At 41.3% G+C, this 16,944-nt stretch overlaps 1 protein-coding gene across 2 annotated transcripts in view; it reads left to right on the forward strand.

Annotated features, from left to right (window-relative positions):
- Positions 1–16,944, forward strand: part of UVRAG (UV radiation resistance associated) — a 292,940-nt gene that overhangs the window by 206,069 nt on the left and 69,927 nt on the right. For both annotated transcript variants that reach the window (XM_045818150.1, XM_045818151.1), the window contains one exon: positions 13,461–13,539. In XM_045818150.1, coding sequence (XP_045674106.1) covers positions 13,461–13,539 — 79 coding nt within the window. The remainder of the gene's footprint in view (positions 1–13,460; positions 13,540–16,944) is intronic.

A 16,944-nucleotide genomic window follows, 5' to 3' on the forward strand; every position in this document is an offset into this window, starting at 1 on the left:
TCTCCATTTCTGTGGTTCTGCTCCTATTCTATTTGTTTGCCTAGTTTGTTTTTGTTTTAGGTGTGGTTGTTAATAACAGTGAGTTTGCTGTCTCTTTACTGTCCATATTTTTAAACTTCTTTTTCTTAGATAAGTCCCTTTAACATTTCATATAATAAGGGCTTGGTGATGATGAACTCCTTGAACTTGACCTTATCTGAGAAGCGTTTTATCTGCCCTTCCATTCTAAATGATTGATTTGCTGGATAGAGCAATCTTGGATGTAGGTCCTTGCCTTTCATGACTTGGAATACTTCTTTCCAGCCCCTTCTTGCCTGTAAGGTGTCTTTTGAGAAATCAGCTGACAGTCTGGTGGGAATTCCTTTGTGGGTTGACTGTCCCCTTATCTCTTGCTGCTTCTAGGATTCTGTCCTTCATTTAAATCTTGGCTAATGTAATTTTGATGTGCCTTGGTGTGTTCTTCCTTGGGTCCAACCTCTTTGGGACTCTCTGAGCTTCTTGGACTTCCTGGAAGTCTATTTCCTTTGCCAGATTGGGGAAGTTGTCCTTTATTATTTGTTCAAATAAGTTTTCTACTTGTTGCTCTTCCTCTTCCCCTTCTGATACCCCTATAATTTGGATATTGGAACATTTCAAGATGTCCTGGAGGTTCCTAAGCCTCTCCTCATTTTTTGAATTCTTGTTTCTTCATTCTTTTCTGATTTTATGTTTTTTTCTTCCTTCTGGTCCACTCCATTGATGTGAGACCCAGTTTTCTTCCCATCAGTATTGGTTTCCTATGCATTTTTCTTCATTTCACTTAGTGTAGCCTTTATTTTTTCATCTAATTTGTGACCAAAATCAACCAATTCTGTGAGCAATCCTGATCACCTGTGCTTTGAACTGTGCATCTGATAGGTTGGCTATCTCTTGGTTGCTTTGATTTGTTCTTCCATTTGAGCCTTTTTATTTCTTATTTTTTACCTTTTGGTCTGGTTGTGCCTGTTACATGTGAGGGGCAGAGCCTTAGGTGTTCACCCGGGCAGGACACCCCAGTCGCTGGGTTGTGACGCTGTATGTGGGGGCAGGGTCAGAAAGGGAACAATGGTGCTTGCTCCACTTTGTCAGATTTCAGTCCCCTCTGCCACTTCCCACAAGCAAATTGGGTCCTTCTGGTGCTGGTTCCCAGGTGGGTGGGCTTGTTTACGGTCTAGATCCCTGTGGGTCTCTCCAACGAACTCTCCTGTGAGGCTGGGAGTCTCTCCTGGCACCTCAACCTCCACAAGTGTTTTCAGTCAGTGCTTTTAGGCTTCATTTCCCAGTGCTGGGTCCCTGGGTTGCTCGGTCTGTCTCGCTGCCCATTTTTACCTGGTTTATCTGCATGAGAATGTGTGACTGTGGACAGCCAGCTGCTTTGCACACCTCAGTGGGTCTGCTCGTTACCTCGCTGGGTCTGCTCATTGCCTGCCTGAGCCTGCGCCCGGGGTCTGCCACCAGGGTCTGCTAGCCTCCGCCTGCGCCCTGCGTGCCCAGATCTGCCAGCCACCAGCCACCGCTTTTTCCTGCTGAGATCCCTCTCCCCTGGCCACCGACTCTGCCCCTCTTACCAGTCTGGATGAATGGTGGTTGTGACTCCCATACAGTTCAATTTTCTTCTGGTCCTTTGGTGCTGGGTGCTGGTTGTTTTTTTGTTTCTAAATTTTTGCTGTCCTTAACTTTGGTTGTGTGAGGAGGCACAGTGTGTCCACCTACGCCTCCATCTTGGCCAGCTCAGTTATTCTTTAATTCAATTTATTCGTTTATTTGCAGAAATTTGTTGACTACCTGCTCTGAGCTTAACGCCCATGTCCTCAGGGAGCTTACATTCTAATAGAGGAAATAAGACGTTTGTGTAGACAATTAAAATAGAGGGTAGAAAGTAAAAGGCACGTAAGAATGCTTTATAATTTCAGGAGGCAGCAAAATAAATAAAAAATGGTATTTCCCCTTGTGCAACTTAAAGATAGGTATGGGGGGGTGGGATAAGGCATAGTAATGTGGACAATGGCCTACTTTAATGTATCTGTGCTGTGCCTTAGATTATTTTGCTTAATTTAATTTTCACAGCAGTCCTGAAAGATTGGTGTTATTAAACCCATTTTAAAGATGCGGAAACAGGTACACATTATAAGTTTACTTTATAAGTAAGTAGGAAAGCTGAGGTTTGAGCCTATACCTCTCTGACCTCAGAGCCTTACTTTTTGCATGTGAATCTCCTTTCTACTTTCCTCTTCCTCTCCCTCAGAAATTGGTATTGTAATTAAGTAAATAATTTTGTATTAAGGACTGAGCACCTCTTACGTTCCCAGCACTGATAAGGAAGTGATTTAGAGAGAATATTAGGTGCACTGATATGTTTAAGCAAACCTATATTATATGCACAGTTGGTGAAGTTATCTTTAAAATTTAGAATGGTGGATGGTTTTTCTTCCTGATTCCTGTTCTAGATGGAAACACTTCTGGCATTTCCAGACATGGTGGGTTTGTGCACCTTGCATGCTTAATTGTAGGGATTCAGGGGTTTTTAGTGTTTGCAGACTCTTGTGGGAAATGGGTGCTGTCAGCCTGGGCAAACAGGACAGCCGTTGGTGTGTGCCACGCGGTTTTGCTTTACTCAGCAGAACTGTGTTCAAAATGGATTGTGAAAAAAGACATGGTTTCCATCCTTTGATTTTACCCTGTTCGCTGAAAGTAGCCTGTAGACTATTTTTCAGCAGTTACCAAAACAATATGGAAAAACTGGAAGGTTTCTGTAAGGAAATTGATACTGAATTCTTTAACAATTTCCACAACCCGCCACCTTACCAATTTAAAAAAAAAGGGAATTATTTTTAACTTCCTTACTGAAATTACTTGGAATTTTATTTCCTTGAAATTCCATTCTCTTTTTAGTACAGTTCTCTCTAAAGAACTATATTTAATATTGACAAAGTGAATAATCTGATGTAAATCTTCCCATATGATATCTCCTTTAACAACTTGTGATGGCATCTTATTATCTGTCATATAAAACTTAATCTCTTTTGGCTAGCATATATAATATCCTATTATATACTCTCTCTGTTTTTCATTCTTCTTTTTTCAATGAATACGTTTTATCATTTATTTATAGAATACTTTTATCATTTATAGATCTGGGCCTCCGGCACACCCGCTGGCCGGGTGGGCGTGGCCTGTGGTCCTGAGAGCAGCAGAGGGTGCGCTCTGGCTGTTTTCTCTATTCTTATTCTCCTGAGAAGACTTCTGTCACCCTCTCTCCATGAATTCTTTCCACATTGTTATTTTTTGTTTGTTGCTTCTCTTCCGATCTGTCATTTCTATTCTTCCTTCCCTACTCTATCATTCCTCTGTGCTTTCTGAACCCCCTTTCAGTAATCATGCACATCCTTAACCTCTTTGCTAGACAACAGTGGATACAACAGTAGGATAGACTAGATGGAGGTAAACTAACTGGCTCACCTAACAGTATCACAGTATCACTTACCCTGGAGCCTTCCCAAGGAAAGACTGTTTCTTGTCTTAACCTCCCATACCTCTCTGGGTCCACACCTCTGGGTCTAGAGCAGGTAATACCCTCTGTGTTTCCCACCATCTATTCAAAGTCCTTTCTCGGTGACTTGTACCTAGTGTTTTTGGCATTTGGAATGGATTTTTTTTCAAGATTTAATTTATTTTTATTTTTAGAGAGATGGGAAAGGAGAGAGAAAGAGAGGGAGAAAAACATCAGTGTGTAGTTTCCTCCCACATGCACTATACTGGGAACCTGGCCCACAACCCAAGCATGTGCCCTAACAGGGAATCAAACCCTTTGGTGCACAGGCTGGTGCTCAATTCACTGAGCCACACCAGTCAGGGTGGAGTGGATCATTTTTAACATCACTTTCTCTGTATGATAAAATTATTTTCAGTAATGATTATGAAATAAAACAATAATCACCAAAAAAGAAAAACAGAAAAATTTCTTTTATTGAAAAAATGTATATATTTACTTTTTTATTGAATACAATTTGTGTGCTCATCTGCAAGGAACAATTTTAAGGGTTTGTATTTCACTGTACCTTGTTCAAGGCTGGTTTCAAATATTTTTGTATCTGAATAACTTTATCTAAAACCCTAATCCAGAAAGGAATTTAACTCAAAAAAGTGAAATTGCACATTGCTATTATTGTTTATTTTGAATCTACTGCTTAAACACAGCATTATGTAGTACCAGCCACTTTGGAGACACAAACTGTGCCCAAAGCCAACTTGGAAGATTCCAAACCATCGGAAACTTAGTAGAAACTGAAGTGTGTAGTTTAGTTCACTTTGTTGGCTGTTCCCAACAAACTGGGATTTCTGTAAACTATCTTCCATGTAGATAAAATGCTTATTAGAGTATATATATATGAAAATACCCTAATTAGAAGTTTACGTGTGTATTGAAATTAAATAGTCACCGTGGCGATTCTTTAGAACTTAGCCCAACAAAAGATTTTTTTCTGGGAGGAATATTTTATCACTGGCATTATTTAGATTGATTGAGTCACAGTGATAATTTTTTAAAAAGACCTATTTTTGCCCTGACCAGTGTGGCTCCGTGGGCTGGGCGTTGTCCCACAAGCCGTAAGGTCACTGGTTTGATTCCTGATCGAGGCTCATGGCTGAGTCATGGGCCAGTGGGGGCACTGGGGCCATGCAAGAGGCAACCAATCAATGTTTTGCTCCCTTTCTCTCTCTCTTCCCCCTCTCTAAAAATAAATCTTTATTTTTAAAAAGACCAATTTTTAATCCGAAGATTTTTATTTAAATCTCTACAGATAATATACCCTGTTATAAGACTGCCACCATTATTCTGCCTTCGGTAGGCCACTGTCATTGCTGTCCTACCCTAGTAGCTTCACTTACAGGCTCTCTCCTGTCAGTGTTCTGAACACCCTCATCCCATCATTCTTACCTCTGCCCCACTCATTTACTGGAAAAACCCAAACAGTTGGAAAGATGGTAGCACTGTAAATTCATAGTCCTCTGTTTCAGTTGGACTGATAGATCCTGGAGAGCTGGATCTCCTGCCACATGCCCACCTCAAACATTTTCTATTTTTTTCCACACCCAGAGTGAAAGGGGAAAACTTCATTCATAAATCACCTCATTTCTGACTGCATAGAGAAATCAGATATCAGATAGGAATACCTCAACCTTCTGTCAAGTACCTCAAAACCTTTTATAATTATCTTCATTGCCTTCAAAATGCCCTCTGCTGCCTTAACACTGACCCAGGCCACCAGTCTTTCAGCTGAGTCCCCTGAAAGTGCACCGGCATCGCCAGTAACTCTTGTATATCTTCGGGCTCTTCTCAGCAAGGTCAGCTTACCTCATGACCTATTTGAACCTGAATTTTCCATTAGGACCCCATTTCCCTGAAGCCTTACCATTGGCAGCTGTTAATTTTCTTATATGTTAGGTGTTCAGATTCAGAAGTTGAGTTTGTGGTTTTCTTGCTCCTTATTTTTTTCTAGATTCTTCTCTTCTCTGTTGGTAAAACAAACATACAAAAACCTTATTCATTTGAGACATACGCCCTTCAACTATACCACTCTTTCACCTACCAGTCTTTCAGTTACAACTCTCTTACTCATCATGTGTTTTGGAAACAGAGACACAGAAGGAACAGCATGCGGGACAAACGAGTAGTTTTTCTCCCTAAGTCAATTCTTGTTATTATGGATAACATTAACACACAAGTGGATGATTCGTCCGACTCCCTGGCCCCTTGTTTTCTTGATCTTTGTCACCAGCGACCCCTTGCCTTCTATCATGTTTATTCACTCCCACCACTGTGCTCTTGAATCACATCACCATCTCAGTCCACATTCAAAACTCGATTCTGGCACTTTACTCTGCCTCTCCTCGTTCAGCTTGTTTGTTTAGTCATCAGTGTATGTTCCTCTTGGTGACCTTCAGACCCTGGCCACTTTATCCAGTTCACATTTTATTATGGCTCATTGCCCACTGTTGCAACTTCGTGTTACCCTTTATAGCCCTGCCGTTTATTTTCCCTCTACCTGCTGCACCCAAGCAAACGTCACACAACAGCATCTTTATAAATGCATGGTTAATGACCACTGCTGGGCTCAGCAGCTGTATTACACTTCTTTGTTCAAACTGCTCCACCATTTGATCGAACCTCTATCTCATTGGGCAAAACAAAACCTTGAGTCACTCATGATCCTCTCCATCATCTTTCACTTCCAGCCTGTAACCAAATGTTACGATGTTATCTCCTAAAAGTCTTCCAGGTTGGTCTCCCTTTTCCCACTCATTGCGCCATCACCTTGTCCATGCCACTGCAGATTACTGCAACAAGCTGCTCTCGCCTTCTCTAAACTGTTCTCCACTGTAATGAGCCCAATTTTTTTCAAAATGCAAATCAGTCATTGCCAGGAAAGTTGAAAGAGAAAGGATTAGTTTAAGAAAGAAGGTATCAAATGCAAATCTGAGCAAGTTATACTTTGGTTTTAAGTCCTTCCATTTTTTTCTCCTAGTGGGAAAAAACAGACTATGAGTTGATGAGGTCCAGAAGGCCCTGCATAATCTACCTTTCTGTCAGCATCATCTCTCGTCACGAGTCCCTTCAGTCCAACTGTACTGTTCTTTCCATTCCTTGGAGCACTGCACTTCCTCCTGCCAGGGCCTTCCCGCGCTGCTTCCTTTCATGGGAGCCTCCCTCCCTGAGCCCCTGCCCGCCTCTGAAACCTCAGCTGATGTGTCACTTTCTGTCGGAAGTCTTCCCTGGTTCTCAGTCTTTTGTCTGCCTCTTTTCTGGAATGGTGTTCTCTTCCTTCAGAGTACTTAATTTATAAATTCTATGTTTGTTAGTGTGACTCTGTGAGCAATGTATGTCTACTCCACTGGACTTCAAGTTCCATTCTCTGTGTTTGCCCACCTTTATATCTCTACCACCTAGCACTGTACCTGGCACATATGTGGAAATTTGTTGAATAAATAAACTCTGTCCACAGTGATCATTTTCTTTCATCCTTCCTGTGGTAGCAGGAGAGTTGTCCCACCCGCCACCTAAGGCAAATCCTTGTCCTGTGCTCTCCCTGCAGGATGGCGAGTCTCTCCCCTCCGACCTCCTCAGGGCGTTCTTTCTGCTGTGCCTCACCGGGCTCTCCAGCCCTGAGCTCCTCTCTGCGCCAGACTTCTCGTCATCTCCATTTCCTCACTGCCAGTCACTCCTGAACTCACACCAGGCTTCCTCCATCTCCCACTACTTCGTTTAAACTTGTGTTTACCGTATTACCAAAGCTACCTACCAGTGAACTCATGTCATTGTAGCCAGTAGACATGTTTTCATGTCTGTTTTGCTTGACCTGTCAGCAGCATTTGACTACTGATGATATCTTCCTCCTTAAATTAGCACTTTCTCTGAGCTCTTCTAGTGAAACACTCAGTTTTCCTCGAGTCTTTCTGACCAGTCCTTTTGTGGACCCTTCCCATTCCCCTGCCCCTTGTGCATATTCTCATGGCCCTCTTCTCTGTGGTTTCTTTAGGCCCCTCACGCCTACCTATGGCTTCAGCTTCCATCTAAATTTTCATACTTCCTTAAAAAGGAGTTGATACTTCCACCCCAAATTCCTTACTAATGTTACATGCAATAAAGTTGTACACAATAAGCATATACATGTATGATATATATACCTGCTGCTCCCCCAGTATTCCCTGTCTCAGTTCGTAGATTCTACCATCTGCCTAGTCACTCTGTCGAGAAACCAGAGGGTCATATTTGACTCCTCTCTCTTTACCACTATCAGAACTAATGTATCTCAAACTCCTTTCACTTCTACTCACAAATTGTAGCTCATATCTATTCATATGTGTCCCTCTTCATTGCTGCCATCCTAATCAAAACCATCACTGTTCTGGCCTGGATTAGTGAAACACCCTCCTAACCAGGCCTTGTTCCCCTTTATTTACTACTGGTTTTTAAGAAATAAACCCCAATCCTGGCACTGCCATGCTTAAAAAATCTTTAATTATTCTCTCATTGTCCTTCAGGATATATTCTAGATAGCTGTCACACGGTGCATAGGACCTTGCTCAGTCTGATGCCTGTTGACCTCTCCAGCCTAATCTTTTAGCACTGAGCCTCATACTGCCCTCCTCACCCCCACCCCTAGCTGTCTATTCTAATGCCACCTGTACTTTTATCACAGTTAAGATGACAACTCCATTCTGTCAGCTGCCAGAAAACTTTGAAGTTATCCTTGACTCCTCCACCTCTCACACCTCATACGAGATCTGTCAACAGCTCACATTGGCTCTATCCTCAGAATATGAGAATTCAGCCACTCCTCACCACTCCACAGCTGCCATCCTGGTTCACACTACCCTCTTCTCTTACCTGGGTTTTTGTAGTGGCCTCTCCATGTTTTCTTTCTTGCTTCCCTGAAGTTTCTTCTCAGAGAGTAGCCAAAGTGTCTATGTCTCTCCTCTTTACAGAATCCTCCAGAGCTTCCCCTCTTACAGAGTATAAGCGAGGTCCTTGCTGTGACCTACAAGGCCCTGCATGATCTGGACCCACCACCTCAGACTGTCCCTCCTTTTCCTTGTCCCTCACTCTGCTCCAGCCATTTTCCATGTTGTAAGCCTGTGACCTGCCTTATGCCTTATCGCCAACTTGCAATGAGTTAGAGATAAAGCTTTAGTGATATGCAACTTAGTAGAAAATGTGAGTTTTTTTTCTTTAGACATGATGATGTGAAACGTAGTACCTTTTACTCTGCCAGGCCGAAGGAAAGAGAGATGGGCATTTCTAGGAATTGAGCAAAGGCAGACAGAGCTGAATTTGGTGTGTCTGTGACACTGAGGAAATCTCTTGAGCATAATAAGGTCGCAGATAAATGAGGCAGACAGGTTGGATCAGTTAGGCCTTGATAGCTAGGCAGAGAGGTTAAAATTTAAGACAATGACTGATTAGGAAACAGGGCTGAGAAGTGATATGGTTTAAAAAAGTTTTCAATAATAATACTGTATTTTAGTGAGCAGAGGACAGGAATGCTGCTAAACATCCTACGGCACATAGAACAACAAAGAATTTTCCAGAGTGGCAGTGGGAACAGAGAGATAAGACTATTTCACAGGAAAAATAATTTGTTGACTTGGTGAATCACTGCACACGTAAAAGGCAAAGAAAGTGAGTAAAAAGGGAGGTCACTCTAAGCCTGAGTCGCGGTTGGAAACTAACCTGGACTGGAAAAGTAAGTTTGAAGTTCGAGTCATGGCCTCACGACATACCGACCGTGTGTGGTCACACTGTCTTGCTGCTGTGGGCAGGAGCGCTCGGAGTGCGCACGGCCAGAGTTCGGACCCAACTGCCACCACATCCTCATCCCCAGCGGTGCCCTCAGAGAACCAGACCTGGATGTGGGGCTTTGAAGATGAGAGCAAGAAACTGTCACCAAGTTGTAGTCCTTCATAAAACAGCCAGATTTTACCATGTAAGGGCAGGTAGCACTTATAATAATTGTATCTTTTTAAGAAAGGATGATCCAAGATCAGTTTCTTTTACAGTTTCCCCCCAAACTGGGATGTATCTTCATGTACACACACATAAAATAATTGTTATACATATACGTATATACACACATACACATCAAAATTTAATTTAAAACACTTTCTACTTGGAGACCAGGAATCTTTTCTTGCATACCATTTACTTCAGTAGGCCAGTTTTGCAGCCTTGGCAGATGTCTATCATTATAGTCTTGTGCTGTCTTCATGGTTTAGTTTTGCATTTCGAGAATTATAGAATCTCGGAGACGGAGGAGATATTACGCCTCGCCTAGTCTCCTGGCTCACCCAGGGTTTGGTTCCCCTGAGTTAGTTTCTAGGGCTGCTGCAGCAAACTGCAGTTGACATGGTGGCCCGCAGCAGCTGTTGATTCCTTTGCAGCTCTGGAGGCTGGAAGTCTGCAGTCAAGGTGTCAGCAGGGCCACACTCCCCCTACAAAGCACAAGGGGAAAAACCTGCCTCGTCCTTTCCAGCTTCTGGTAGCTCAAGCCCCCCTGCGCTTGTGGCTGTGTAACTCTTGTCTCTGCCTCTCGCTGCATATGACCTCCTCTTTCCTGTGTCCCTCCCCCGCGTGTCCCTTATAAGGATGTACTTGCTGGATGTAGAGCCTACCTGGATAATCAAGGATGATCTCATCTCAAAATCCTTAACTTAATTGCAGACCCTTTTTCCCAAACAAGTCATATCCGCAGGTTCCAAGGATTGGGATGTGGACATATCTTTTGGGGGCCACCATTCAGCCCATTAAACCCCTGAGGACATGTCCGTTGTTTGTTGGTCAGTCTCTGATTGGCTTTCTCTACCCAAGAGCTTTTGGATCTGCACTAACTCTGTGGTGTAATCAGTTTTCCTGTAACTTTTACCTCTAACTTTGATTCTCTCTGCTTGAAGCCATGAGAATAAAACCAACCTCTTTTTCTCTCTGAAAGCTCTTTACTTGCTGTCCCTGAGACTTCCGTGCTGCAGGCTAAACTCCTCTGGTTCCTTCCATGATTTCTCTCAGAGCTGGGTCTCCAGATGTCGTAGAGGCAATAGACATAATACTGAGTTTATAATTGAACACCTGATACTGAGGTCATATTTCTTCTACTAAGTAGATGACCACGGCCAGGCATTTTCTTTTAAATACCAAAACACTGGACCACTTCTCTGCACCACATTCTTTCTGTAGTCAAATGAGATGATTGCAAAACCTGTAAGAAACATAAGCTGTAAGAAAGGTTCCAATTATTTATCTGTATACTTGTAAAAAAAAATGAACAGAACTGAACACAGATCTCTCAGTGTAGTGGGACCCAGCACACAGTAGTTGGCACTAGCACGTCCCCCATTGCTGTTCTGTTCCTCTGAATGTAGACTGGGATCGTACTAGGTTTCTGGTGGTTATGACATAATTCTTTATTTCATACTCAGATTACTTTGTACCAAAGAGCTTTAAATCATCTTCACACATAATCTCTTCATTACTAATTTATTGATTTTTACCATGTAGAGTCTGAATTTTTTTAAACAGTTTGGAAATATAATTTAATTTGAAAAATAATTAATATTGCTCATTTTAGTTGCCTTTTCCATAAGAGCGTCATAACAGGAAATGTATAGTTCCTTCCTCCAGTTATTTAATGTAGCACTCCCCTTTAATGAATTCTGTTTGCAGCGCTGAGGGCATTTTGCGGGTTGTACTTGAAGGATCACATGCTTATCTCCACTATCTATGGTTTGCTAATGTGGTTCTCTATCTGTATTGAGTTAAGGTGCTTTTGATTTTTGTCTTAGTCTTGATGGTAACAGGTTTTACCTTTTAAAATAGATTTCCTTTTTTAAGATTGCTTAATAAACATACAAATCCATGCACTTTTGCAAAGCGTGATGAATATGTAATAGTTGTAGATATTATACTGTTCAACTTGAAGTGACCACTTAAAAATTTCAAAGCAATGTAAGATGTGAACTCTGTCCTAATATTTGATCTGATTTAAAATTGCCCTATCTGAACCTTCAGCTCTAATTACTCTAGATTTGTTTCAATGTTACATACATTCTTTGTGGCTCTTTCTATAAAGAAGTCCCAATAAAGTAAAAATAAAAAAAAAATGTTGTGAAATCAGTGTTTCAGAAATACAGAGAGGCCTGGCCCTCAGTGCATGCTTACATCAGTTTACTCTTCCAACATTTTTGATACAGTGTCTGTATTTATAATTTGGAAGTGGAGACAAGTGTGGATTTGGAGAGCTATGCACTGTCCACATGTGATGGTTTATAGAATAACAACTATAAAGTACAGAGCCTAGTAGATTTCTTCCAAAGCAGCCCCTTGTTGTTAGGTCCTTCCAAATAGGTAGTTTCTCTGCAAGCTACCCAACACAAATATGATGCATTCTCAGATGCCCCGGAAAAGCCTGGTGTTCTCCCTCATTTATCCTGAATTTGCTTTACTGTCATTTTTATGCATCTCAGTTTAGGACCAAACCATATATCATAATTATTTTCTACTGCTTTAAGTAAGCATAAAGCTATATCTTCTTGATGGGTATGTGAAGTATTTGATGTTCCTTTAGTAGGGAATAAAAACAGTTCATGACCTTGCTCACTCCCCAGTCCTGTGAACTTACAGCACAACAGATTTACCTGTTGGACACTATGTAATCAGCAACTTTCGAGAACTTAATCTAAGTCTCTTAAATTCTCTTCTGTTTTCCCTAAAAAACAATATCCTCCAGGCCATATGGGATGTGTCTTTTCCTCAGGCAAATGAAATTAAGGATATGTAGTAGTTATCACCTACCATTTATTTCAGTAAGATAATTTTATTCTTGAGAATAATTGTATATTGCAAAACTAAGGAAGGTGGAGTTTTCCCCTTGACCCTATCTGTTCATAGAGAAATTAATTTGAGAGGATAAGATGTATGCTTGCTTGGTCATAAGAATTGGGAAAATATGACTAAATAGGTATACTATAACCTTTTCTTCATTTGCAAGAGTAAGAAAAGGGAAATAGTGAGGGAAACTTATTCCCTAAAATAACTCATTATCTTTATAAAGATCCACAGATCTCTTGCCTTTGTTGCTTCTGTGAGTCAGGTTAAAATGGAAAGTCTTATGAGAGCTCTGTGGCATGAGTACATTACCTTGGAGACATAACATCCAAATAGCCACCACTGCGAATATGAATGGATTTTTTATGAATTTTTACTCATATTAATGCTGTTGATTTGACTGACCACCTTAAATGAAACAGAAATTGTGCATATTGCTCTCATGCCTGATTTTTTTCTTACTCTTTCTTTCCCATTTAGTAGAACTTGAGATGCTGGGTCCAAGGTATTAGAGGAAAAATTTTCTAGAATCTTAATCTTAGTGTGGTATGGTTATGATGTGTAAACATGAAACACAGTGGCTTTAACTTCTGGGGGCTAGTGGGTCTTTTATTAATTTAATTTTATTTTTTATTTTTTCTCATCACTGTTTATCCTCCCATACCTTCTTCCACCTCCACCAGCCTTCCTCCCACAGTCACCACACTGTCATCTGTGTCCATGAGTTCTCTCTCCTTCTCTCTCTTTTTCTCCCACCCCACCACCCCCTTTTTTTCTCAATCCCTCTACCACCACCACCCCCTGGCACCCTCCCTGGGGTCACTCTCTAATATAGCAATCCCATGTTGCATGACCTACTCAGTTGTTTCTTTGGAACACAGTAGCCATTGTTCTAATTTGACTAACGTAATGAAGATGCTAAGATAATAGGTTGCAGTGAGTATAACGGACTTAGTGCAGGTCTGCAGATGTTCATACTGTATCCAAGAAACTTCCACCCTTTTCAACAATTTTGAGGTTGTTTCACCCAAATGTTGGAAAACTTCTAATCCTACTTTACTTTTTTTAGGTTTCCATTATACCCAAAAGGAGGGGAGAAGTTGCAATTTGATTACGGTGTCTATCTTCTGAACAAAAACATAGCACAGGTAAGTAGTTCCTCTTTCACCTACTTCCCACATAAACTACAGTTGACTGTTTTATTTAACCAGTTACAGTGTTAATACAAAGTCCTTTTTTGGCCTTTGCCATTATAAATACTACCAAGAAGCAATGGGCACAAACTGGAATCCTCCTACTAAACTCAGAAGCCCATTACTGGGTTGCCACTTGCTAGTAGACTATACTTGAATGTGGGCTTTATAACCTTTTGCCTCTGCAGCTCGACCAATAATAGCTCTCTTCACACATAGCTCGCTCTCCCAGACCACTTGTAGAGGGGCTGGTTTTGCGTCGGGAGTTGTTTAAGGAGTGCAAGTTTAGGGACTTTGACAAGTCCTTGACGGTCTTCTCATCATATGACCCAGGGCCAAAAAAAAAAGACCAATCCCGTGGGCCTTCCAACCCATATTGGATTTTTGTGGTACTCTCAACATCGTGCCAGTCTGTATCTCATTTAAGTGGTGTCTTTTTACATGCCATGGAAAGACTTAAAGGATGTTGGCTTGGGTTTGCATTTTCCTGAAAGAAACATGCAGCATTTCTTTAGCATACTTGACTCTATTTCAAGAGGTAGACATTCCATAACTTTTCTAGTTGTAAAGGAAGTTCGGCTTCAGTGCTTTGTTTTTTATGTGGAAACCCTTCCAATTGGAAGAGTACGTGGAGGCGTATCCAGAGTTTGGCTGTTGCTTAAAGACATTATCACCTGTATTCCCAGAGCTGTCCATTGTATAGAAACAGTAAGGTTCATGATTCTTTTGTTTATATGAGCCCAAATTGCCCTTTATTTGTATGAATCTGAAGATTCACTGAACTCCCTTATTCATCCTTGGTCGACATAGAGTTACTCCTTGATGTGGTGCCATCTTTACCTTTTTGCACGTCATCCAAACTCAATCTAATAGTTCACTTTTTACTTTGGTTCTTATTAAGATCCTTATCCTTTTCTGCCATTGGATCCAATTTCTGGTTTGCAGTCCTCATTTAGTCTCTTGCTTTATAACCTTGCACTCTCAGCTGTGCTGCTTTTCTTGTTGCCACCACACCAGCTCCTGTCTGCACTCCAGGCGAGTGCCCTGCTCACAGTCCCTGGCCCGTGACTCATCTTTTCGTGTGCCATTCTTCCCGCAGCTGGCGCTTTCCCTCCCTCCATTTTTGGCAGAAAAGTATCTCAGTCTAAAAAATGGGACATTAATTTCAAGGCTGCCAGGCTCATACCACAGTCATTTTACCATGGAAAAGGCAATGCTTAGAACTGGTCAAGACCCAGCCAGACTAAGAGTACATTAAGGAAGAAAGGGTCTAAGTAAATTAGGGCGCATCTCCATGTGAAGTCAGCCAACGTCTAAGAGAGGACGTGAATACTGGGGTCCAGAGCCTGCGAGTCAGGCTGTCAGTAACACTGGCCTCATTTAGTACAACTGAGTTCTGATCTAAGTTCAGAGTTCTTCTCTTCTTGCCCTATTTTCTTTCTTTCTTCCTTTCTTTTCTTTCCTTCTTTCCTTCTTTCCCTTTTTTTCCCTCTTTCCCTCTTTCCTTCTTTTCTTTTTCTAAGCGCCTACACCCTAGGTCAGAAATCTGTTGGAAGACTCCTGGTGAAACCTACTCCTGATTCAGGCTAGGACTGAAATGCCTGGATCTCCTCATAAAACCAAGCTTCACACACACATATGCACACTTAGTTCTTTCTTCTTAGGGCCCAATAGGAATGCCACAAGTTGGTGTAAAGAGGTGCTAAGAATAGCCCAGCTTGCTCTGAAAACAGGACAAAGGTGGAGGCTGACTGTGTGCAGTGGGAAATTTGAAGTCAGCCTTCCACACCAGACTCTTAGTTTCAGCATCTGCTTGGTCCTCACTTTGGAGCACTTCTCAGGTAGCCTCTGACTTTATTCTTAACGGTACCAAGGCCACAAGTATGTTGAACTACTTTTATTTATCTGTTTAAAAAGTGGATTGCTTCTAGTAATTTTTTATCATCTGTAACTTGTACTTTTTTTGAAAATGAGAGATTACACTTGTGTGTGTGTTTAAGATCCGTAGGTTAACCACTGTAAATCCAGAGAAAGCAAGTATCATGCTGAGTTAAAAAAAAAAAATTATAACTTGTGGCAGTTTAAAAAGGAGAGGATAATAAACTTCTTATAAACAGACTTCCTTAGGTTTCAGAGTTCATTCAGGAAGCCCGTTTTCTACCATTTAGGAAGAAACTTGTAGCAAATTTGTGACCTTTAACCTCTCTTTGCTTCAACTCTTTTCCACATCTTACCATTTCTTGGGTATGTTTCATTTTGTCTTGGGCCTTTCTACCATCACTTTATTACATTTCCACTTATAACAAATCAAAAAACCATTAATTATCATGGTTCCTAACCAGGTAATGTATCAATAAGCTATGTCTAACTTTCAAAGGTTTATTTTTCTCTACATATAGACCAGTACATGTTGTTAAATGGAGTTTGTCTTCTCAGCCAGCCTCACTTATCCCCCGTCTCGAGGGACGTGGACCGACCGCACCGTTAAAATGGCCGCGCCTCGGTGATCTGCGAGCCGTGTTAGTGGAGGTGGATGAAAGCACTGGCGTGTGTTAAAGTGCCAGAGAAAATGCAGTGAAGTCATTGAATACTGCATCCATAACTTGGTTAAGGGTTTGAATGAATAGTCAATAGGACCTTTCATCACAACCAGAAGTAGTAGTAAAATCACTTTTTTGGTAGAGGAAATGACAGAATTTAGTAATATTTGTTACTTCAGTATTTGGGATCAGTCCAGCCCAGGGTTTGAAAGCACAAGCTTAGAAAGACAGGCCTTCAAGCAGAAATCCTCAAGTGTTGTGTGAGGAGCTGAGAGGATCAGCAGGGTCTGCTCGCCCTCTTCCTGTCATTGCTGTCTGACGGCGTGTGTGTGCCGGCATGGTGGTGACAGTGAATAAAGCAAAATGGCTTGTTTTTAGCACCATTTACTAATACGTTTCAAGTGTCAGCCCCTTTGTCTGGAAATAGCATTCTTTGTTGGTCAGCATTTACCGCTATAGAAATGAGCCTGGCAAAACTCAGGCACAGTATAATTAACACTGATTTTAAAAACAAGGTCCCGCCTTAATTGTCAGTAAGTTTATCAGTATATTAAAATTTCCCTTTAGCATAGTATTTTGCTTTTAGTTCCCAAAGCATAAAATGTAATAAATCAAAAAGTATAATACTTTTACCTTACATTTACAGTTTGTAATGTACACAGATATATTTGTGTGACTCTCCTCACCAGCCACACAGTGAGAAGAGCAGCTAACAAACGAATTTGAAGACAGCATGGCTTTCGACATCTGTCACTCCAGTGTAGTATCGTGTGATCCAACAGGCTCACTTCCATATATGTCCTTGTCTTTATATTTCCAT

Source organism: Phyllostomus hastatus, unplaced genomic scaffold, assembly GCF_019186645.2.
Source record: "Phyllostomus hastatus isolate PE091 unplaced genomic scaffold, TTU_PhHast_1.1 phas_scaffold_317, whole genome shotgun sequence".
NCBI classification, from domain to species: Eukaryota; Metazoa; Chordata; class Mammalia; order Chiroptera; family Phyllostomidae; genus Phyllostomus; species Phyllostomus hastatus.